Source organism: Bos mutus, chromosome 15, assembly GCF_027580195.1.
Source record: "Bos mutus isolate GX-2022 chromosome 15, NWIPB_WYAK_1.1, whole genome shotgun sequence".
Taxonomy (NCBI): domain Eukaryota; kingdom Metazoa; phylum Chordata; class Mammalia; order Artiodactyla; family Bovidae; genus Bos; species Bos mutus.
Genome location: NC_091631.1, coordinates 4,889,554 through 4,913,178, shown reverse-complemented (window position 1 = coordinate 4,913,178; position 23,625 = coordinate 4,889,554). Strand labels below are relative to the sequence as shown.

Genomic DNA, 23,625 nt, shown 5'->3' with positions numbered 1-23,625 from the left:
ACAGATGAAGAAACCAAGGCAAAGGAGTCTTCCCAAGGTCACATGGTCCTGCAGAGACTTGAACCTCAGGCCCATGTGACTCCAAGTCAGATGCACTTACCCTGCCCTAGACAGGTCCCCCTTCCTTTTTTTCCTAGGAATTTTCCCTACCACTGCCAGCCCACAAGTCAGAGGCCCTGAGTGGCAAAGTAAACCTCGACTGGCTGGGACTGAAGGGCTGGGCCCTGCCCAGCTGTGGTGCAGTCCCCAAATGCCTGACTGCTCTCACTCTTGGGCTGGGCTGGGCTGGTGGAGGGCCGCCTAAGCATGCAAGGGGTGCGCCCAGCTGCAGCGGGGACTCCTCTAGGCTCAAGCTGTCCTTCCTTGGGCCAACCCTGCAACTATATTGGTGTCCGACCTGCTCCTATAGGAGGGGTGTAAAGTCCTTCCCCGGAGGGTCTGCAGGGTGGGGCCAGGAAACCAAGAAGCTGGACTTGTGCTTCTTGCTTGCTTGGACCCCTTTCAAGGCCAGGGGAGAGGCCTCAGCAAATTTGTATTTGTGATTTTGTAATCTTTTTCTTAAAGAGGGCCCCCAGAGTGTACAAGCATACCCAAACCTAGCTCTGTCCCCGGGGTTGGCGGCAATACAAAGAGCTCCATTCCGCTCCCCACTTGTTTCCTGACGGCCAGCTCTGTGACTTAAGGCAGGCCCCTCAAATCCTCATCTACACAGTGGGGATCAAGCCTGGAGAGTCAGCAAGAACAGGCAGGGCCATGCGAGGAACTCAGGGTACCCCTTCTTTACAAAAGGGCCCAGATCTACAAAGGGATTTCACCAGCCTGCGCCTGTCCCATCCCCAACGGCCCTGGGGTGGGTAACTGGAGCTCCTACCCCCATTTTCCAACGGAGATGACTGAAGTTTGGAACGGAACGTGCAGGCTGGAGCCCCATCCCCCACGGCTGCAGGGGGGTGCTGACTATGGCTCCGGGGAGTTGGGACCGGAGGGTGCGGGGGCGGGCTGGGCGGAGGCTGGGGGGAGGAGGCGGCGTCCCGCACTGTCTCACCGCAGGACCGACCTCGGCCCTTATCTGCTCGGGCAGCTTCCGCCCCCCGCCCAGCCCCCGCCGCAGGCCTGGCCCGCGCCTCCGCCTCCCGAGGGCCCGGCCCGGGGCGCCCCTCCCCCGCGGCCGCCCGCCCCCAGGGAGTGCCCGGGCTGCTGCCCAGCGGAGCAGAGAGGGGCCCGGCCCCCAGGTGAGCAGCCGGAAGTGATAAACAACTCCTGGGAGGGGGCATCATCGCGAGGAGGCCCTCCCTGGGGCAGCACATCCACCCCCACCCCGACGGGGGCTCCCCATCCGGGCCCCCTCGACCAAATACGGGAGGGCTACCGAGGTCCCTTAACGCCCCAGGGAGCAGGAGAGGCAGTGGCGTTGGTCTGCAAGGTGTTCTGAGGGACAGGAGCCCACCACACACACACCACACACGCGCCCGCGTGCACACACGCACGCACGCACACTCGCATCCCTGGCACAGGTGTGGGAGGGAAGAGAGACGTGGAGACACCTTAGAGAAAGTGAAATGCAAGCCACAAACTGGAGGAGACGTCTGCCTGTCTGCCAGGTCCAACTCGTGAAGGATAAACATCAAAAATACATAAAGGACTGTTGCAAATCCATGGAGAAAAAAATAAAACAAACAACAAAAAACAACCCTCGTCATGCAACAGAAAAACAGATATAAGACATGAACTGGCCTTTTTACAAAAGAAACACTTTTGTCCAATCAACATCTAAGGGATGCTCAAGCTCATTGGCAATGAGAGAAATGCAAATAAAGACCACAATAAGATGCTATTTTACACCATGTGAAGGGCAAAAATGAACGAGACTGACAGCACCAAACGTTGGAGAAGAGGTGGGGCCACGGGATCTCCAGTGCATTAGTCAGAGTGCAACTCCAGACAACCTCTGGGGAAAACAATCTGGCCTTATCTTGTAAAGCCCAGCAGATCCCCCTCCAGGCTAAAATCAAGAGAAACTTTGGCATGTGCTCCAAGAGACGGGGAACATTCAAAGCCGCACTGTCCTGAATAGCAAAAATCTAGGAAATATCCCAAATGCCCATTGACAAAGAGAATGGGTACATTACAGAGGACTCATTCACACAGTGGCACATGGCTCAGCAGTGCAAGAAAACAAGCTTCTCCCAATATTGTGAATCAATCTTAGTACCCATGAAACTGTTAATTGCTCAGTCCTGTCCGACGCTTTGTGACCCCATAGCCTGCCAGGCTCCTCTGTCCGTGGAATTCTCCAGGCAAGAATACTAGGGTAGGTAGCCATTCCCTTCTCCAGGGGATCTTCCCAACCCAGGGACTGAAGCCGGGTCTCCTGCATTGCAGGCAGATTCTGTACTGTCTGAGCCACCCAGGAAGCCCCTCGTACCCATATGGTTGAGGGAAGAAGCCAGTTCCCAGATACTTCCTATGAAGTTCAAAACCAAGCCAAACCATGTCTCTACAGCAGATGATGTGGGTCCCTTCCTTCTGCTACTTTTATTATTAGGAGATGATGTGATTACCCACCCAAAAGACTCAAGAGTAATACTGAGAATTGACCAGAACCAGTAAGAAAATGTGGTTGGCTTACCAGTTATCAAAGGAGTGCATAAAAATCATTTGCCTTCCTGTGCACTACATTTAAAATGTAACATGAAATACATTCTTTTAACTACCTGCAAAATGTAAAGTATTTAAAAGTAAGCTTATCAAAGCAGGAGGAGAAGGGGATAACACAGGATGAGATGGTGGGATGGCATCACCAACTTGATGGACATGAGTTTGAGCAAGCTCCAGGAGATGGTGAAGGACAGCGTGCTGCAGTCCGTGGGGCTGCAAAGAGCTGGACACGACTGAGCAACTGAAATGAACTGAAGTTTATTAAGAGTTAGGCAGGACCTATATGAGAACAACTTTAAAAAAAAAAAAAAACAAAATTCTGAATAATGTAAAAGAAAACAGCTCTTTTTCTTATTAAAAAAAAAAAAAAGAAGCAGATTGGACAGAATATTGTATTGCCTGTCATGTTTATTTATTTTTTCTTTTTTTTCATGTTTATTAAAAATAAGGAAAGAATTGTTAAAACTCAGGTTCCCCCAAGAAGGAAGCAGAGATACGGGATTTGAACGGGGTAACACGCAAGGAAATCTATAAATAAACGTGAATTAAATGGGGTGATTCAGGAGACTCCGCCTCCCAATGCTGGGACTGTGGGTTCAATCCCTGGTCGGGAAACTAAGATCCTCTACGCCTGAACTAAGGTCCTACTTGCCACAACTAAAACCTGGCACCGCCAAATAAATAAATATATATATATATTTAAAAATACATAAATAAAAGAGAGCCCTGCAAAGTCTCAGAACACAGTGTGTAGCGCACAGGAATTTTATCCCATTCTGTGCTCCTGAGGCAGGAGAGGGGGAAAGGGAGACATTAAATTGATTTGGACAGACTTCTCCTCAGGGTTATTGGCAAGAGCTTGTCTTTCTTTCCAGAAGCCCACAGTGGGGCGAGGCTGAGGAGGGTGGTGGGTGGAGAAGCCCTGTGTATTCAGGGGACAGGTCTCCGGGCTCCAAGGACACGACCACTGAGGGCCTGGACAGACCCAGAAGGCTTCAGAGAGGCGGCGGCCTTGTAAACAGGCTGGATTCCAATCGACAGAGACCAGAGACGGTGGAAGGGGCTGGAAGGGGCTGGAAGGGGAAGGCCAAGCCAGGCCTGCCGGGGTGGGATATAGGCACACGGGGGCAGTAAAGGCAGGGGAGTGAGGCAGGGCTGCACTCCGCCGGGGAGGGAGGGAGCCTACCCACAGGGAGCGCCATCAGTGGAGTCACTGGGGCACTGCCAGCCAGGCTTGGAGATTCAGAGGAGACAGCTCCCCAGAAACTCACGGGGAGCTAAGGCTGCCCTGGGAAGAGCAAGTTGAGACAGTTAGGGTCGCGGGTTCCAGAAGGGCACGTCCAGTGTGGAGAGGCAGAGCCGGAGGCCATGGTAAGAGCAGCGGGGCCCCAGGTGAGCCCTGGGCTCCACCTCACCCCACCCGGGGCCCCCTGAGCCTCAGACGCCCTTCTCCAAGCAACTGCTGCCTCCCTGCAGGCCCCCACGGAAAGCCCAGAGAAGGCCGGCTCTCTCACAGAGGCCACGCTCTGGAAGCAGAAGGAAGGTGTCCGGCCTCGGGCCTCCAGCCTGGACTGCCAGAGGAGGAGAGGGTTGGCAGGGCCTGGGCAGTGCCGGCCATCGCCCGATGAGGAGCAGCCCCACCTTCCAGAAGTAAGGGGGCTGAGGCTGCTGAGAAAGGCCCCCCGGTAAAGGTACCAGAGCCAGGAACAATGTGTTAGTCAGACCCTGGGCAACTCAGTGAAATCAGAGAAATTGGTCTGCGCCACCCCCACCCCTACCCCGGGTGCCAGATGTCTCCCAACCACAAAGAAAGCAGTATCCAGGCTCACCTTGCCCTGCTGGAGTGTGCCGGCCCAGTGCCGTGACCCAGGCAGTCCCTGAAGCCTCCAAACCAATTGATAAATGTGTTGGAAGCCATTCATCTGTGCTCAGCAAGGAGAGGAGGGCATGGGCCCCACCCTGTGTCATCCTCTGTTCATTACTGTAATACCTTCTTTTTTATATATGTATGTTTTTAAAATTTTTCTCTTTTTAAAATTTAATTAATTTGGCTGTGCCTCGTCTTACTTGCAGCACACAGGATCTTTGATCTTCATTGTGGCCTGCAGGATTCTTTTTTTAAAAACACTTTTATTTATTTACTTATTGGCTGTCCTGGGTCTTCGTTGCTGCATGGGGGTTTTCTCTAGTTGAGGCCAGTGGGGGCTACTCTCTAGCTGCAGTTCATTGTCGTGGCGTCTCTTCTTGTGGAGCACAGGCTCAAGGCGCCCACGGGCTTCAGTATTTGTGGGGTGTGGGCTCGGTAGTTGTGGATCCCGGACTCTACAGCACAGGCACCGGGGCTTAGCTGCTCCACTGCATGTGGAATCTTTCTGGATCAGGGATCGAACCTGTGTCTCCTGCATTGACAGGTAGATTCTTTACCACTGAACCACCAGGGAAGCCCCAGCATGCAGATCTTTAGCTGTGGCATGCGAACTCTTAGCTACAGCCTGTGGGCTTAGTTCCCCGACCAGGGATCAAACCCATGCCCCCTGCATTGGAAGCATGGGTCTCAACCCACTGCCTGGGAAGATGTGATTTTCTCTAGTTTTTATTTAGACTTCCTTGGTAGCTCAGACAGTAAAGCGTCTGTCTACAATGTGGGAGACCCGGGTTCGAGCCCTAGGTTGGGAAGATCCCCTGGAGAAGGAAATGGCAACCTACTCCAGGACTATTGCCTGGAAAATCCCATGGACAGAGGAGCCTCACAATTATACATGGGCTTATATATATATATATATCTCAATACCTTTAATCATCCTCCTTGTCATGAGTTTAAACTAGCGGATATATTTAAAGATATTTCTACATTTCTCTTTTCTTACTCATCCACATCCAGAAACCCCTGGCAGATCTAACTCAACATTTTTAACAGCCACACTTTGGTTCCCCCACTGAACTCTACCTGGGCTCTTCTGGCTCATGACCATTTTCCAGTCTCATCCCAACCCCCAGTACATTAGGGAGTCTAATGATGGAAATTCCGGCCCGAGTGAGAGAAAAGGGCAGAGAGAAGGCAGCATGTGGTGTTTCTAGCCGGGTCTTGCCCATCCCCTTACTGGCGGCCAGCAGTCCTCAGCTCCTAGTGGCGGGAATGCTGACTGTGTTATTGTGAAATCATTTGTATATTGTGAAGTGCTTTGCATGTGATGGAGTGATTTGCATAGGTGGGGAGGGCATCTTAGAGATCCCAAAGCAGCATCCCTGAGTGTCCTCCTCCCTTTACAAAGTAAGTTGGGGCTTCCACTTCAGAACTCAGGAAGCGGAACAGGAGGGCGCCCCAGCAGAACTAAGGGCCTGGTGGATGAGGCAGACAGGACTTTCAGAGGAAAGGTGATCCGCTGTGTAGTTGGGGGTCTAGGAAGGGCAAACGTGGGCGAGTGCCGTAGAATAGGGCAACTGGTGTAGGTGTAGCACGTGACAGCCCTGTGCTGTCGGAGCCCCGGTAACAGAGTGACACATGACGGATGAAGGACCCGCCGCAGGAGCAGATGAGGGTCAGAGGCTCGGAGACTCCCACCCCGGACACAGTCTCTACCCAAGGGGGCACCCAAGTGCCCCTTTCCTGGTATTATATGGTCCTGGCAGATTCCCCAAGAAGAATGCAAAAGTGGAAATGCCAAACCAGATTCCCATGATCCTGCAAGTGAGAGGTGCTCTCACATGCTCTGGGTCCAGGGACACCCAGGTTTGAATCGGGCTTCTGCCATCTGTGCGACCCTGCGCTAACAGTCCCCACCTTAACGGGACAGACCCGAGGATTCAGTGAAGACAGTACGAACAGAGTGAATGGCACGTCATCGACGTTCAGTTAAACTGCAATTACAATAATAATGATGCTAGTTTGCTGCCCTCGTCTAAAGTGACGGAAGCACAGAGTCTCTGCTCCCCGAGGTTTGAAGTTTACCGGGCAGCAACGTCGGGCCACCGTGCATTGGACTCCAAAGGGTTACAAGCCCTGGAGACAAAAGGCTTGAGGTTCCCAGTGAAAAACCAAAGCATAAAAATAATTCGATGAGTAAGAATAAAATTCCCTCTTCTGAGGTTCCCGGGGCTAGGCCCCTCCCTGTGGCAGGAACTTCCCCTTTCCCTGGCTCATGGAGGAGCCAGGCCCGGCTGACTCAGAGCAGGAGCGCGGCAGCCGTCCCCCGCCCTGCACACCCGGACCCCGGCCCGGGGCGGCGCCGTCCTGCGGCCGAGCGCGCCCCCGTGCGGCCGCGGCCAGCACCGCCGCCCGAGAGAGGAAGCGGCGGCCGGGCCCCGCAAGCCCAAGTGCCCCGGCCGCTCGCGGTCCCCGCGGGGACCGCTACCTCCTCTCTCGCGCAGCCAGGCCGAGCCGGGCGCCCACGGGGCTCCCACTTCCGCCCGACGCTCCCCGCCGCTGTCCCCGGTCCGGCCCGAGCGGAAGTGCGCCAGCCTCCTGGGTCCCCCATAGCCTCGAGGCGGAAGCGCGCCCCTTTACCGCCGCTCCCCCCGCGACCCCGCGGCGCGCGGCGCGCCGGGTTCCGGACAGGTCCCGTGTGACGTGGCCGCGCGCTGGGGGCGGCTCCGGGCCCGGGTGGAGGGGGGCGCCGGGCCGGGCGGGGCAGAGCCGGGGCGGGGCGCGGTGCCGCAGCTGGATGGCCGGGGCCGCCCGGAGCGCCGCCGCCGCCGCACGGTGAGTGACCGCCCGACGCCCGGGGCCCGAGCCCCGGACGGGGCGGACTCTGCCGATCCCCTTGTCCAGGTCAGACCTGGGCCTCTCGCCCGGGAGTTAAAACTTCCTTGGGCTCTTCTCCTCTGTCTCCCCACGCGTCGTCCCCATCTCTCCCCGCTCCGCATCCGTCTTTGGCTCTCCCCCTCTTCACTCTGCCGCTCTTGCTTCCCCCGTTCTCTCTTCTCTCTGACTCTCTTCGGTAGCCCTATCTCCTGTTCCACACCTGGGGCCCCCTCACCTCTAACCGTGACCCGCCTCTGCCTCCCAAGCCCGGCCTCCTGGCCGCAGTCCCGCCTTTGGTCCCCAGTGGAGCCCAGTGGGTTTCATCAGGGTCCCGTTAAGGCCTGGAGATCCCAGACCCTAGCGTCTCTTCCAGCTGCTTTCCCTTCCTCCCATCTCCATCAGGAGATGAGGAAACTGAGGCAAAGACATCACCGGCTCAAGGTCACAGACGGCCTGAGGCTGGGAAGACCACATTTAAACCTCACGCCCGAGTTTCCAGGTTGAACTTCCCTCTTGGTTGACTCACATCCAGATCCTGTGATCTGCTCGCTGGGTACACTCCGGCTGCCCCTTAACACGAGGAGGGCTCTCTGTATCTTCACCATGCCAGGCAGGCTCACCCAACGGGCAAATTCATCTCACCCTCACGACCAAGTGAGGGAGGCCATACTGATCTTCCTCGGAAGAGGAGGAGACTAAGGGCTCAGAGAAGGGCTTTAGGGACTTGTCCGCAGTCAGGCGAGGAGGGCACGGCAGCCCACTCCAGTATTCTTGCCTGGAGAATCCCCATGGACAGAGGAGCCTGGCGGGCTACAGTCCACGGGGTCGCAGAGAGTCGACAGGGCTGAGCGACTGAGCACACAGCACCGCAAGCCCAGCAGCTTTAAGTGTGGAGCACAAGGTTAAGGGTGGGTCTTGGATGCCCGTGCCCCGTGCATCTGGGAGGCCTCTCGTCACTGAAGGAGCCTCTCTCTCCGGTCTCACCTCACCTCCTGCCTGTCTCCGGGCCCCGGGGTATTAGACTCATTTCCTAGGAAGAAGCCCTGATGGTCTTGACCTAGCCCAGCTGCTTGGCTTCCGCCACCTGCGCTTCCTAAGCTCGTCCCGTCAAGCTAGACAATGCTGCCGCCGGCCACGCTTCTGGGGGTATCCTCACTAGGGCGCATCCTGGCAGTCAGGCTTTCTCCCCTGGCAGCCAGACACCCTGATGGGGCGGGCCTGCCGGTGGCTGAAGGGAACTCAGCCAGCGCCTCACCCTGTCATTAAGGAAAGTTTAGCCCTAGGCGGACAGGCTGACACAAAGTCTGGAACTGGCTCCCAAGGAAAAAAAAAATGTGTGGTCCTTGGAAGTGGGGTGTGGAGGAGCAGAGCCCCATTGCTCCGTGCACCCCTCACAGGGGTCCTTGGAGGCCCTGGGGGAGGCAGGCAGGAGGGCGGGTGCCGTGGCCGCAGGGAGCGCGGGGAGGGTCCAGGTGCCACGTTTTCTAAGCAGGTGCGCGGCCAAGGGTGGCCGCTCACGCAAGCGGCCTTTGTGTGTTTTTTCAGCACGTGGCATGCCTGGATGTCCCTGCCCCGGCATCGGCATGGCGGGACAGAGGCTCCTCTTCCTTGCGGCTCTTGCCCTGGAGCTCCTGGGAGGGGCTGGGGGCTCCCAGCAGGCCCTCCGGAGCCGGGGGGTGGCAGCGGCCTGTCGCCTGGACAGTAAGGAGAGCGAGTCCTGGGGGGCCCTGCTGAGTGGAGAGAGGCTGGAGACGTGGATCTGCTCCCTCCTGGGCTCACTCATGGTGGGGCTCAGCGGGGTCTTCCCACTGCTTGTCATTCCCTTGGAGATGGGGACCACGTTGCGCTCAGAAGGTAAATGATCACCTCTCCGGCACCCAGGGGGCAGCAGGTGACCCGGGGACGACAGGTGACCCAGGGGCGGCAGGTGACCGGGGAACCATGCCGCTGCCCTTCGTGGGAGAGCCGGGTCTCGTCCCAGGCGGCAGCACGTCTGAGGTAGAGGGCTGGACCGAGTACAGTTCTTCCCCGCGGTCCGGTGAGCCGGGGTGCGCCAGCTTATTTGTTCATCCGTTTGTGCACCTGTTTATTCTGAAAGATGAACATCAGCGAACGTTCACTGCGAAGCAAGAGGCAAGGCTGGAAATAGGACGCCAGGCTGCCTGGGGTTCAAAGCCTGGCTGTGCCACTTGGGGTAGTATTGCGTGAGTTCCTTAACTTGGCTCTGCCTCAAGGTCCCAACCTTAAAAACGGGGATAATAACAGTATAAACTTCATAGATGTTTTTGTGACGATTAAATGAACTAATATCAGTAAAGCGATTGGAAGAGTGCCCAGCCACTGAAAAGCCTGGGGGATATCGTCCACCCTGGCTTCCAGACCTGGGAGGGGGGCGTTCTTGAACACAAGTGGACCTGCCTCCCCTGAGTGTCACCTTGTACCGTATTTAGCGAGTGAGGAGTGGGTTTGGGATCTTACTGAGACGTGAGGTGGTGGTACTGGTGGGGCAGGTGGGATGATGCAGGAGAAGACGGTTGCTATTCAGCCCGTCTTGATGTTATACCTCTGGGGTAATACATGAAATGCTGTATGCAGACCTGATGAGCAGTGGGACTAGGTGTCACCTCTGGCCAGAGTTTCCTTGCTGTCTCAACCATGCTTAGGCGTGGACTGTGCAGGCTTACGTCCTGGGCTCCAACCACAGCGAGGCTGGCTTCATGTGGCAGGTGGTGCCACGGTGACCCCTACAAGGGTAGGGGTGGTGGGCCCAACACACCACATAAATTAAGCAGTTAACTTGAAAAAAAAAGACTGTCCACCGCTGGGAAGGGGCTCCATGTTCACCAGCCAGTGCCCCGTAAAAAGCGCCACCTCTTGCTTCAGCCCCACTTCAGCGTGCAAAAGGGTGCTCAGACCCAGAGCCCCCAGGGCGGCCTTCCCTGGAACATGGAGAGGCTGGCAGCCCGCCTCCTCTGGGGAGGGCACCCGGGAGGTGGGTGCAGGCATGGCAGAGGGCTTTCCTTGGCTTCCTCTTCCTGCTGTGTGCGTGTGTCCACAGTGACGTTCTGTGGTGAAAGAGAAACAGGACCAGATGGGGAGCCCTAAAGATGCAGGTGGCTGTCGCCCCCAGCCAGGACAACGCCATGGAAGTTCTGGACCAGCCCTGGGAATCTCTGAAGCGAGGGTCCCCCGGGGACTTGTGCTGCCTGCCAGGCTTAGGAACCATTCATTCAGCAGATGGACATGCACACAGCTGTGCCGGGCCCTGGGCTGAGGGCTGGCACCGCAGCTGTGAACACAGCCCTCTTCAGGCCCGGCGCTCCTGACCTTCTCATGGCATCCCTGCGGGGTCAGCCTAGGGAGGACTTGGATTGTTAGCTCCATTTTACAAACGGGGACACACGGGCACAAAGGAGTTCTTCTAGGAGCCCAAGGTCGCACAGCGTGGAAACAGTAGCTACCCTGGGATCATACGCCCACCACCAAGCCACCTTTTCCCTCTGGGCCTCAGTTTGTCTACTGAACCAAGGGCCCCTTTAGGGCACTTCCAACTCTGGGTATTCTAAGTCTGCACAGGTTGTCAGATCTCTGCCACTTCGCTGAGAGTATCAGTGGCCGAGAAGAGAAAAACTCCTCTTTAATAAGCATTTCTTACACGTGTTGTCATTTAATTTCATCAAGATCACTCACTGTCAGATAGATACAATTGTCCCCAGTTTACAGATGATGAGACTGAGCCCTGGAAGTAATCTGCCCAGACTTACCAGCTGCTGGCTTTGGGGGCTGGGGCTTGTCCGCTCTCTTAGCCCTGGAGCAGTAGTAGCTCCACGCGCGCCCTGCAGGATGTGGTGAATTCCTGCTGAACACCAGCCCCTGGAGGGGCTGGAGGCTGGGGGCCCGGGGAGGCCAGCAGCCCATGTCCAGCCGTCCAGAGACTTGCAGTCTGGTTGGGATCACACTAGGAGCCCAGTAAGCTGGGTGGGGAAGGGGTCAGGCCAGGGACTCTGGCCTCCGTTCCCAGGTCCCACATCTCTGCCTTGTAGCTGGGGCACGGCGCTTGAAACAGCTGCTCAGCTTTGCCTTGGGGGGACTTCTGGGCAACGTGTTTCTCCACCTGCTCCCCGAGGCGTGGGCCTACACGAACAGCGCCAGCTCTGGTGAGTGAGGCCACAGGCTGGGGGGGCCAGGAGGGTGGTGGGCAGTGGGTGGAGCTGGTGCCCAGGCCCAGGAATGACCTAGGCCGTGCCCACTCTGAAGAATGACTGGGAGAGGGGTTCCTGGACCTCTGTCACGGTCCCAGTGCCCCCGTTCCAATCGGGGGAGGGGGGCCCACCCCGGATCTGTGGCCCTGGCTTGTCAGTGCTGCCCCCTGCAGGTGGTGAGAGGCAGAGCCTGCAGCAGCAACAGCAGCTGGGACTGTGGGTCATTGCTGGCTTCCTGACCTTCCTGGTGTTGGAGAAGTTGTTCTTCGACAGCAAAGGGAAGGAGGAGACCAGCCAGGTGAGCCCCAAACTCCAGAGCCTACACAGGTCAGCCTTCATTCTGTGGTGGTACTAGGGCCTGGAGGCCCAGGTTTTGAGTCAGTTCAGTTCAGTTCAGTCCCTCAGTCGTGTCCAACTCTTCGCGACCCCATGGACTGCAGCACGCCAGGCCTCCCTGTCCATCACCAACTCCCGGAGTTTACTCAGACCCATGTCCATTGAGTTGGTGATGCCATCCAGCCATCTCATCTGTTGTCCCCTTCTCCTCCCGCCCTCAGTCTTTCCCAGTATCAGGGTCTTTTCCAGTGAGTCAGTTCTTCACATCAGGTGGCCAAAGTATTGGAGTTTCAGCATCAGCCCTTCCAGTGAATATTCAGGTTTTGAGTCAAGCCCTAAAAAGAGTCTCTCGGCCCTTTCCTGGGAGCTCTGGGAGGTTGGGCCAGCTTGTCTGGAAGGATCCGGGCCCAGCCCCTGCCATGACTTGTCTCCATGGATAATGGTGACAGCAGTGTGGAAAGCAGAGGGCTTGCTGGGTCTGGGGTCACCCGGCTGGTTGAGCAGCGAAGTCCAGCCGGATAAAAGCGGTGTCCCCTGTCTCCCTCCCTCTGTTTACCCTGGCCGAGTGGGGGGCATCTAATGTCACCTCTCCCCCCTTCTCCTGGCCCTAGGCCCCCAGCAAAGACCCCGCAGCTGCTGCCGCGCTCAATGGAGGCCACTATCTGGCCCAGCCGGCTGCAGAGCCCGGCCCGAGCGCCGTGGTCCGGAACATCAAAGTGAGTGGCCCGCTCGGGCCCTGCCCCCCACAGCCGCCCCACCCCGAGTGGCCGGCCTGGCTCAGGCCCACCTGCCTGGCTCAGCCCAACCCTGTCCCTCCTCACCCAGGTCAGTGGCTATCTCAACCTGCTGGCCAACACCATAGACAACTTCACCCACGGGCTGGCCGTGGCCGCCAGCTTCCTAGTGAGCAAGAAGGTGAGTGAGGCTGGGGTGGGGGCGGGGGCGCAGGCCATCGCGACAGGCATGCAGGGCCCACACTGACCAGGAGGCCCTGCCTCCAGTCACTTCCTCCACGCTCCCTGCACCCAGCACCTTACCCCAGCCTCCTTACTGCGAACACGCCTCGGGACCACGGGCCTCAGCCAAGCTGCTAGACTCAGCCCCTTCCTGCTTCTACGTGCCTCTCCCCACTCCTGCTCCCTCTGCCTCTGTGCGCTTGGGCCCCGAGGTCTGTCTGCCCTTGAACTGGCCCACCTCGTCCCCCTCTGGTGGCTTCCTCCTCCCTGCTGCCTCTGCTTGGAGTGTTCTTTCTACCACTCTCATCCTTCAGGCCTCCATTCCAAAAGCACTTTCTCAAAGAGGCCTCTGCTGACCCCTCATCTGTCAGGCCCCTCGTGTCCCATGGCCCCTGTCAAGGCGTGTGGTCACACGGCTCTTTCTGTGTTTACTCAGTCCTTGCCTCTCCCCCCCGGACTGGGAGCTTCTTGAGGGCGGATTCCTGGTCTGTTTTATTCGCTGCTGTATTTCTAGTAGCCAAACAGTGTCCAGCCAGGGCACCCAGAGCAGATACTGGTAGGATGAGTGGACAGCTGGGTACCCTCAACAAAGACCCCCACACACACTCCCCTCCCTGCAGATCGGGCTCCTGACCACCATGGCCATCCTCCTGCATGAGATCCCCCATGAGGTGAGTGCCACAGGGTCCCCATGATCAGCCATGTGGGTGTGCAGCTGGTGGGGGGTACTTTGGGTGGGACTGCCCAGCAATGGTTGGCTTGGGGGGCTGCACCAGAGACCTGGGGCTACTCAGCCTACTCAGACTACAGCCACCATTGCAGCCATGCTCCAGCCTCCTCAGGACTGGGGGCCCAGCAGAGGGGTTGTGGGCCGAGGGTCCCAGCGATGGGGCTGCTGCTGGGGGCTCGGTGCACCCATCCACACCTGAGATGCTCAGGGCGTCTGGCCCCACCGGGGCCCAGAGTGATCGTCTGGACCTCCCCTCAGGTGGGCGACTTTGCCATCTTGCTCCGGGCCGGCTTTGACCGATGGAGCGCAGCCAAGCTGCAGCTCTCGACGGCACTGGGGGGCCTGCTGGGCGCCTGCTTCGCCATCTGTGCGCAATCCCCCAAGGGAGTAGGTACGGGCGTGGGGGTGGTGGCGGTCCGCAGAGGGGCCCTGGCCGAAGGGCACGGCCGCCCTGACCCGGGTATCCGAGCCCAGCTCTGCCCGGGTCCACCCCGCGGGATGGGGGGCGGTCGGTACACGTGGCCGCCCAGCCCCCCCCAGCCAGTCAGGGCTCCTCCCCCTGCTACAGAGGAGACGGTGGCCTGGATCCTGCCCTTCACCTCCGGTGGCTTTCTCTACATCGCCCTGGTGAACGTGCTGCCCGATCTCTTGGAGGAAGACGACCCATGGTGAGCTGCCCGCCAGCACTGCCATTGGCAGGCCCCTGCCCGCTGCCCGTCGGCCCGTGCGGCCCCCTGAGCCCCGGCCCTCTCGCCCGCAGGCGCTCCCTGCAGCAGGTGCTTCTGCTTTGTGCGGGCATCGTGGTGATGGTGCTGTTCTCGGTCTTCGTGGAGTGACTGTCTCAGCGCCCCACTCCTGCACAGCAATAAGAGACTCGGATTCACTCTGTGACCATGTGTGTGTGTATGAGTGAATATGCGTGTGTCAGAGAGCGAGTGCACCTCCAACCCAACAAGAGGGTGGTGTGTGTGTGTGTGATGTGCACATGTGACCAGAGGTGTGTGCGAGGCCGACACTGTGATCCCTGACGCCCGGGCCCGCCCACTGGTCTTCTCCCCCTGCCACCCTGGGGGCTTGCACCGCCGGAGTCAGCAGTGAGGCACGGGAGTGGCGGTCCCGAGCAGAGGCCTCTGTGCGTGACGCTGGGAAGAGTGAGCCGCCCAAGGAGCCAGGCCTGCAGCGAGCCCCAAAGCTGTCCCCGCCGAGGCCTCCGTGGCCCTGGGCCTTGGGGGTAAGCCCCTAGGGGCGTGCACCCGGCTCCAAGCAGCCAGGGACCAAGGCTGGGGCACCTTTTCTCGGCCGTGGCCTGGTCCTCCCTTCACCAGCTCTGAGGCCAAAGAGAGGAGAGGCGGGTGCTTCGCCCCCGGCTCCACTCAGCGCTGACGGCCCTACTGCACCCAGCGCAGAGCTGGGAGATGCTTTCTAAGACCTTTTCCCCGTCAGCCCTGGGCCGGCTCCTGTCCCCCCCACCGCTGCGAACGCTCCCTGGCAGCGCCGGCAGCTCTTGCCACCTCCAGCTGCCAAACAGCAGCCAGCAGGGCAGCGAGCGGCCCTGGGCCAGTGTCCTCCCCGTCCGCTCGGGTGCTCCTGCCAGCCCGGGGTCCGGCAGACGCTCTGGGGGCAGGAAAACAGGAAATGGTGGCCGCCTGCCCCCGACGAGGGCCCCCTTCCCCAGCCACCGCGGGTGGGGCTGGGCGGGGGCGGTGAGGGCTCCACGTTGTCAGCACTCAGGAATGTGCTCTGGGAGAATGCTGAAGCCATAATCCCCAGCTATTTCCCTTGGCCGACACCCAGGTACTCAGCTGGCCCGCTCCACAGCCAGGCTCCAGCCTCGTGGGGAGGAGTCGCCGTCAGGAGGGGCTGATCGATTTTATAGCAGTTTTGCTGTGGTTCCGTTTGTATCTGTAAATAACTTGTATAGATGAGATGGAAATAAATATACACGAACTGGCTGCCTCTGTTCTGCACACGAAAGCCGGGCACCCTGTGTCCCCGCCAGGTTGGCTGTTCTGCGCACCCCGGCTCTTGCAGGTTGCCCAGCCTGTCATCCCTGCCTTCTAGCCCTTCTGCTCCTCTGCACTCTTTTGAGCTGCTTCTCAGAACAGGGTATAAACATTCCACATTTCCCTGGCTTGTTCTGCTGTTAGCTTTTTATGTCAATAAAACAAGCCTGGTTCTAGGCCATTATAGCCCACGTCACCCCCAAGGCTGGTGTCCTCGCAGACCTGCGAACCAAGGGCTTCTTCCCAGCCTGGCCTGAGTAACTTCACCACGGGAGGGAGCTCCACCCACAAAGTCGTCTCCAGGTTTGGCCTCCATGAAATTATTTTTTGTTAAAAAGGAAAAATGAAATCTTTATTCTAAACCACACCCTCGCCTCCAGTGAACAGGCTGAGTAAAGCCAGCGTCAGGCATGGGAAAGAGCTGCTTCCTGGGAGAAGGGGGACAGGGAGCGGTGGGCCCAGGCCTGATGAACAGAGGAAGCCAGGGCTGTCCCCCAGCGCCCCCAGCCCTCAGCAGGCATAGGGCATAGATGCACTCAGCTTGCCGAGGGAGGCAGCCAGGTCCCATTTACAGATGGGGGCTCCGAGGTCAGGGATAAGAAGCCTGTGGCCTCACTCAGGTGGGGATGCCCAGGAGAGGGACAGAGCTCTATCAGAGGCTGTGCTGGGGCTCCTCTGGAATGGGGTGGTGGTGGGGGGGGCGGGCAGTGGAAGTCAGTGGGACCGATCACCAAGGAGTGTGCAGTGAGGGTACCCCCTGACCCAGGCTGGCGGCCTGGAGGCAGTGGGAGAGGGAGGGGCCTCCAGACTGGCCAGCAGTCAGTGGTTCTGGGATTGTGGGCACGGCCCCTCAGAGGGGATGGGAAGAGGGTAAGGGGCTCTTGCCAGGGGGCAAGTGAGAGCCGATGGGGGTTCACGAAGGGTTGCTGTTTTAACAGGCCGTTTGTGGGGGTGGGGGGACAGCCAAACCTGCTGACGACAACACAGTAGGCTTTATGCTCACCCCTAGGTTTGAATCCTGGCTATGCCGTCTAAGAGTTGCATGGTCTTGGCCCAGCTGCTCAGATGCATCCATAAAACAGGGCTGCCCTACTGGTGGCTGAGATTAACTAGATACAATTAAGCATAAGATCCGCAAAGCATGTGGTCCCCGCCGAGCCCTCAGCCAGCGGTGAACCACCCGGTCAGCTTTCAGGCAGCAGAGCTGGAAGGGTGGCAGGCAGATGACCAGCAGACGTGGGGCATCACAGGGACGGGGCGGGGGGCAGGACCAGGGGTGGGAGAGGACACCGGGTGAGCAGGGTCAGGCCTAGAAGGGCTCTCACCGGATCTTGCTTGAAGCTCATTTTTCAGCGGGAGGAAATGGGCCAACAGCGAACCAGGACGTGGAAACAAACAGAAGGCTTGGCAGCCAGGAACCAGGGAGCCAAGGCCCAGAGCCTGGCTTTACCAGGAAGCAAGGTCGAGGGCCAGAGCACCAAGATTCAAAAGGAAGGGAAACACTGGTTTGGCTTCTGTGTAGGCCCCTCAGGCAAACTGCAGGTTAACAAGAATTTTCAGAAGCTCAGACTGAGAGGCGGGGTAGGGAGTGTGCAGTCAGAGGGGTCTGGAGGCCAGAAGACCCCAGGGAGCAGCTGGGGCGCACACCCATCCCTGCCAGGGGGCCCCGCCCTGACAACTGGTCTGAGGCCCATGGCTCGCTCGGGTTTCTAGCAGCAGCACCTAGGGAAGGGCCTCCGGCATACACCCCGACTCCTCTACCCAAGGCCCCAGGAAGGTGAGACAGACAGGCAGCAGGAATGGGAAGCATCCTTTATTGCACGTGTCCGCCAGCAGGAGGCCCCTAGGCGTAGTACTGCAGGTTGGCCTTCTTCTTGGCCTGTACCTCCAGGATGCCCTCCATGTAGTCCTCGTGGGTGAGCTCCGTGGCGCCTCTGCGCAGTGCGATCATGCCCTGCGCACAGACAGACGGACAGGCTCTGGGTTCCTCCTCACGCCCCAGCTCCCCAGACAGGCTCTGGGTCCCTCCCCACGCCCCAGCCCTCAGACAGAAACACAGGCTCTCAGGTCCCTCCCCACGCCCCAGCCCCCAGACGGAGATACAGGCTCTCAGGTCCCTCCCCACACCCCAGGACAGGCTCTGGGTCCCTCCCCACGCCCCAGCCCCCAGACAGAGACACAGGCTCTGGGTCCCTCCCCACACCCCAGAACAGATAGGCTCTCTGGCCCCTGCCCACGCCCTGGTCCAGCTCCCGGAGGCCTCCACCTTCTCAGCCCCTCCCTCAGCCGCCTCCACCAGCCTGAGCAGGGAGGTCGTGTGAAGCGCCCACCCTCTGCAGCCCCCACTCACCGCCTCCACACACACTGCCTTGCACTGGGCCCCGTTGAAGTCATCCGTACAGCGGGCCAGTTCCTCGTAGTTCACGTCAGGACTGTGGGGAGGTAGGGCGAGACTCAGTGACTGAGGGGAGGGGCCAGGAAGAGCAGCTATCCCCCACACGCTCCCTCAGGCAGCGAGGTCGACTCGCCCGGATCACAGAAGAGTCCCTTCCCCACTGGGCCTCGTCCCTCCGTCCCTCTGCACGGGGCAGGGGGGAGGCGGGAGGCAGGGAGGTCAGAGTAGGTTAGACCAAGTCATTTCTAGTGTCTCCAGCCTTCGAGATGCACCTGGACCCCAGAATCCAGTCTGAGGGGAGCAGAAGGTTGTGCAGACAGAAGACAGCCGTCTGTCTGTCTCAGGCGGGCGGGCCCTGTACCGGCACAGCGCTGTGGCGACTCACCTCCTGCGCCAAGCACTGCACTGGACATTATCACAACCCCGGGAGGTTGCAGCCCTCACCCCCAAGTCCCAGGAAGAAAACCAAGGCTTATGCCACCTGCAGACGGGCACACAGATCTGAACCAGGTCTGCCTGGCCCCTGGCAGCATTCCCCTGGGCCAGGCTGGGCTGTGTTCACCTGCTAGGGCAGAGGAGGCCAGGAAACGGCCCGGGCTGGCACGCCTTCCGATCCCGGGGCAGGGGGTGTGTGTGCAGGTGAACGCTAAGGATCCCGGGCCCCAGTAAGGTTCTGTGTCAGGTCAGGCACCTGAGAGAAAGGGAGGCCGCTGCGGGGACAGTGCTGTGTGAATGGGAGGTGGAGGGAGAGGGGAAGCCCGGGGAGGCTCAGTACGAAGAGGACTGGGACGGCTCTGCTGCCCCTGAGGTCTCAGCGCCTCGCTCGTGACTTTACGCACCTGACGTTCATCTTCCGGGAGTGGATCTGCATGATTCTGGCCCGGGCCTCCTCGTTGGGCATGGGGAACTCGATCTTGCGGTCCAGGCGGCCTGAGCGGAGCAGGGCGGGATCTAGGATGTCTACTCTGTTGGTGGCTGCGATGACCTGAGAAGGAGACGCGGCCGCTTGAATGAGGAGGGAGCTTCAGAGACAGGTGACAGGCATGGCCACGACCGGCAAGGAGGCAGCCCGGGTCAGGTGAGACGGCACCGGATATTCAAGACCGCCTCTAATTCTAACTCGAGCTGCGCCAGTGAGACAACAGAAGACCCCTGACCTCTCAGCGCCCCTTCCTCCCCTGTGAAGACAACACCCACCTTCACTTGGGTGTTGGGCTGGAAGCCGTCCAGCTGGTTTAGCAGCTCCAGCATCGTCCTCTGCACCTCCCGGTCCCCGGCCTTCTCACTGTCGAAGCTGGGCCCCGAAGGAGACACTGGTGAGGCCACAGCTCGGGGGACACCCTCCCCTGCTCCTCCAGAAGCCCAACCCAACCCATCCCAGGGCGGAGAGGAGTCCTGCTCAGCCTGGGGGCCCCCAGCCCAGGGACAGCACAGAAATGGTGTCAGATGTGAGAGCTCCTGGGCTCAGGTGCCGAACTGAGGACAGAACAGTGAGCAAAACCCGCTGCCTGGCCTGTGCCCCCGATGAAGGTGCCATCACAAACTGAACTAAAACTCAGAAGAAATAGAGAGATCTGGCCCAGACTTGGCATGGAACAGGGGCCCAGGCAGCTGTCCCCGAGGAAATATCCCTCAGGCTGAGATCTGAGTGCTGAAAACACATCACTGGGCAACCGACCAGCAGAGATCAGGGGAAAAGGAAAAGCACATTCCAGAAAGAAAAGAGCAGGTGGCAAATCTCTGCCAACGAGCGGGCCTGCAAACCGAGGGGCCGCCTGGAGGAAGCCAGGGTGGGGGGGGGGCGGTGGGGAGGTGAGGGCAGGGACGGGGTGAGGCTGGAGGGGAGCTGGGGCACCAACACAGGGCCCCGCAGGCCGTGGCAAGCCCAGCATTTATGCCACGGAACAGTGGGGAGGCGCGGAAGGGGAAAGCAGGCTCTGTCTGCATGAGGAGCTGGCGGAGCCAGTCAGTGAAACTTTGAGAGGAACCTGCTGGCAACTGTGAGGAGAAAGGATGGTGGGGGAAAAGAAATGAAGCAGGGAGGCTAGTCAGAAGAGCACTAAGAAGTCCAAGCATCCCAGGGCGAGCAGGCGGCAGGGTGGAAGACCAGGGTTCCAGACCCAACCTGGTGGGACCCCGCACCCCTCACCGCTTGGTGCCGATGGCGTCCAGCTCATCTATGAAGATGATGGACGGCGCTTTCTCCTTGGCCAGCGCAAAGGCGTCCCGGACTAGCTTGGCACCGTCCCCAATGAACATCTGCACCAGCTGGGGGCCGGCCAGCTTCAGGAAGGTGGCCTGGGGTGGAGGGTGACAGAATCAGGCCAAAGGCGCAACAAGAGGCCCCTTTGATTCAAGCCCACCCAGCTGAGTCTCAGCTCCCACCCATCTCCCCCCATCCTTCCCAAGGCACCCACCTTGGTCTGCGCAGCACAGGCCCGGGCCAGCAGGGTCTTCCCTGTACCTGGAGGCCCGTACATCAGCACGCCCTTTGGGGGCTGGATCCCTAAGTTCTCAAACTTCTCCTTGTGGTTCATTGGCAGGACAATGGCCTCCACTAGCTGCCAGGAAGAAGACCTGGGTGAGGACAGTGAACCCTGTGGGCTCCCACAGCCTAACCCTCTCTGTAGCCCTCCCACTCAACTCGGGGTCACCGCCGTCTCCTTGCCCCACATCCAGAGGACACAGAACGCTCACTGCCACCAAGGCTGCCGGTGGACTCCCGGAACAGCAGGACAGGGCAGAAGGACGGGTTAAGAACAGGAGCCTGAGCTCCGGTCCTGGCTCTGGCCCTAACCATCTGAGATCCCAAGCAAGCCATTCAGACCCTCCAGAGCTCAGTCTTCTAAACTGTTCCATGGCCTCTTCCCTGCCTCCCTAGAGTGCTGCAAGGATAAGAGGCATGGGAGGAAAAGTGCTCTGGTCACTGAAGCAGAGAGACACAAAAGGCTGGTGAGGTGCTGGGCTTCCCTCACCTCCTGAATCTGCTTATCCAGGCCCCCGATGTCACTGTACTGCTCCGTGGGCCTCTCGTCCACCTCCATGGCCTTCACCCGCGAGTCGTACTCGGTGGGCAGGGTCTCCAGGATCAGATAGGAGTCTTTGTTCACACCCTGGGGACACAGCATGGAAACCTCAGCTCTGTCCCAGCTCAAGGTCTACCTAAGTGACTGGGGGACAGGTGTCCATAGAGTGAAAGGAGAGCCACACGACCGGGCAACACAAGAATCAAAGGGCAGGCAGCTCCGCAAATGTTCAGGACCCACAGTGACCCGGGCCGGGGCCAGGGGCTCGGCTCAGCAGTGGGAGAAACCTCGCTGGAAAAGGCCCGCCTGGGCTCAGGGACACCACTCACCACCAAGTCTCCCGGCTTCAGCTTTTCGGCATCCACCAAGCCAATCACAGGCAGGAAGTAGGTCTGCAGAAGGATTCCAGGTGCAGCCTCAGTCACTGCCCTCAGGTAGGCTCCCGAGTCCTGTCCCACATCCCCCTCTCATCCTCTGCAGCTCCTCCTGTTGTGCCAGCCTCACCTGCCGTGTAGAGGTTTTGATCACTGCACACTTGCCCTTCCTTTGGGAGTCTAGATCAATGTTTGCACCATCTTCCTCTTGGTCGTTAGGATCAACATCTAGAAGCTGGGAAAGGAAGAAGCTCAGATTTGCTCAGCCCCCCTGTACTCTGCAGAGCCCAGAACTTCTGGGGCCTAGACAACCTCAGCACTCCCAGGGCTCGCCATCCCTACCTCACTCCTCAGCCTAGCCCCAAGCCCAGCAAAGGTGCGGTTAATAAATCAGAAGATTTAGCGTGATCTCTGCTCAGAGCTCATCTACCCCCTGAAGAAAAATACCCAGTAGAAAAAGAAACACGAAGCTTCCGATGCCTTTTCAGGCCTGTATATTCCCCTAAAAACTTACAGCGGGGAGGAGAACCTAAGAGGTTTAGATCCTACATGCAATTTAGGCCTCAAAAGGCCCACCCACTCTTTCCCCAATGGCAGGCTGTCTCCAAGCCCCACTGACCCCTCTTCCCCTCCACATACACACACACCTCGATGACGTTGGAGACCAGATACGGCAGCGTCTTGTTCACTTTGATTTTCTCGCTGTTCTCTTTGATCTTGTCCTTCATGGCCTGGAGTTCGTGGGTGACTCGCAACACTTCGCTCTTCATGATCTGGGATGAGGGTGAATGGAAAGAAACATTCAGCCTTACCTTAGCTTATCTGAGGGCCACTTAATTGGAGCACCTTATCCAGGCAGCCGGAGGAACCCTCCTGCACCCCTTCACTCAGCTCGAAGGCTCTCTGAATGCTCAGCCTAACTGTGTCCACAACCAGCAAAGGTCGAAACAGGAGGCCTGTCGGGAGACCTCCAGGGGAAGCAGTTGTAGACAAGGGAAAAGAGCCAGACATTGAGTTGAGCAAATACGGGTTTCAGGTTCTGCCTTTCGTTACAGGCTCCATACCTCACCACAGTAAAACACAAAACAAAACAACAACAACAAAAACCCTCTTTTAGCCTCAGTTTGCTCATCTGTAAAATGGGGGTTTCTTAAAAGACAGACTCTCAAGAGGAATACTGAAAAGCCTGGGAACGGCAATCAGACCATTCCTTCTCTCAAGCCTTGTCTCCCACCACCCTGGCCCTCTCCCGCTCCCTTTTAAAACTTCGTTTTCTTTTTTCTTTTTCTGGTCTGAGGAGGAAACCGCGGCCCCCACACCTCTCCGAGGGAGGCTGGGGACGACGTGAGAGCACCAGGGCCTGCCCTGTGTGTGGGGACGCGGGCAGGGAGAGGGGGCTTCACTGCCCACCTTGATTTCACTGTCCAGCAGCCGTGTGCGCTGGATGATCTCTTCTGTGGACATCTTGAGAACTTCCTCCCCGATTCCATCTTGCTGCGAAAAAAATAATTTTTTTTCCCTTAAATTCAAGGCAGTTAACTCAGCACTGTGAGTTAGCCAACTCTGCCTCAATTGACCCACTATGCGCCAAAAAACCCAGAATGCAGTCGCGACCGCATACCAAGCGGCCCCAATCCCGGGACCGGGCTCGACCTTGACCCCCGCAGCCACCGCCTCCCCTCCCGCCAGCGGGGTCTCCCCGTGGCCCGAGCTCCAGCACCGCCAGCGCGCACCTCCGCTTCGTCCCACACAGTCGCCATCTTCTCCTGCCGAGTCACTGGACTCTCGAGTTTCGGCAGCAGATTCACCATTCGGAGGAGCAGCCTGAAGATTACACCGGGCGGCAGCCGCAGGGAGAGATCAATATTACCTCTCTTTACGTCTGCTCTTGACTAGTGAGACTCCGTCAACAAGTCCTGACTCTTGAAAAAAATTAGCTTGGGCCGCGTTGCGGCGGCGAATCTGCTTCTCGGATTCAAAACCTGAAGCGCAGGCCACAGGACCCGCCCCCGCGGCTGCTGAAAAGTTCCCGCCCTCGTCCTGTTAGTGCCACAGCGAGAGGAGGATGCGCCACTGGCTGGAACGCCCAGAGGGGCGGGACCTGGGGCGGAAAAGAAATAGAAAGGGGAGGGAGAAACGACCCAGGGTCCTTGGGAAATGTAGTCCTAATCAGGCTGCTCACAGGCTGCTCCTCCATCCTAAAG

The 23,625-nt window shown here is 58.8% G+C and overlaps 2 protein-coding genes across 5 annotated transcripts; one reads left to right on the top strand and one right to left on the bottom strand.

The window, feature by feature from the left end:
• The first annotated feature begins 6,981 nt into the window (after nt 1-6,981).
• SLC39A13 (solute carrier family 39 member 13) lies at nt 6,982-15,575 on the top strand. Of its 4 annotated transcripts, none has more exons than XM_070383358.1 (10): nt 7,011-7,357; nt 8,945-9,253; nt 11,443-11,556; nt 11,775-11,899; nt 12,549-12,653; nt 12,763-12,852; nt 13,514-13,564; nt 13,882-14,010; nt 14,192-14,291; nt 14,384-15,575. In XM_070383358.1, the coding sequence occupies exons 2-9, from the start codon at nt 8,953-8,955 to the stop codon at nt 14,252-14,254; spliced, it is 978 nt and encodes a 325-aa protein (XP_070239459.1). In that variant the 5' UTR covers nt 7,011-7,357; nt 8,945-8,952; the 3' UTR covers nt 14,255-14,291; nt 14,384-15,575. The 4 variants fall into 4 exon arrangements, with proteins under 4 accessions (XP_070239457.1, XP_070239458.1, XP_070239459.1 ...); XM_005898949.3 differs by having other exon boundaries at nt 7,043-7,357; nt 13,882-14,014; XM_070383356.1 differs by having other exon boundaries at nt 6,982-7,357; nt 13,882-14,291.
• Nucleotides 15,576-17,423: 1,848 nt separating this feature from the next.
• PSMC3 (proteasome 26S subunit, ATPase 3) lies at nt 17,424-23,365 on the bottom strand. The gene is made up of 12 exons (XM_005898950.2): nt 23,155-23,365; nt 22,832-22,915; nt 22,069-22,194; nt 21,552-21,656; nt 21,377-21,439; nt 20,997-21,134; nt 20,439-20,582; nt 20,171-20,319; nt 19,219-19,315; nt 18,861-19,006; nt 17,977-18,058; nt 17,424-17,580 (listed from the first exon to the last, which is right to left on the bottom strand). The coding sequence occupies exons 1-12, from the start codon at nt 23,230-23,232 to the stop codon at nt 17,470-17,472; spliced, it is 1,323 nt and encodes a 440-aa protein (XP_005899012.1). The 5' UTR covers nt 23,233-23,365; the 3' UTR covers nt 17,424-17,469.
• Nucleotides 23,366-23,625: the final 260 nt, after the last annotated feature.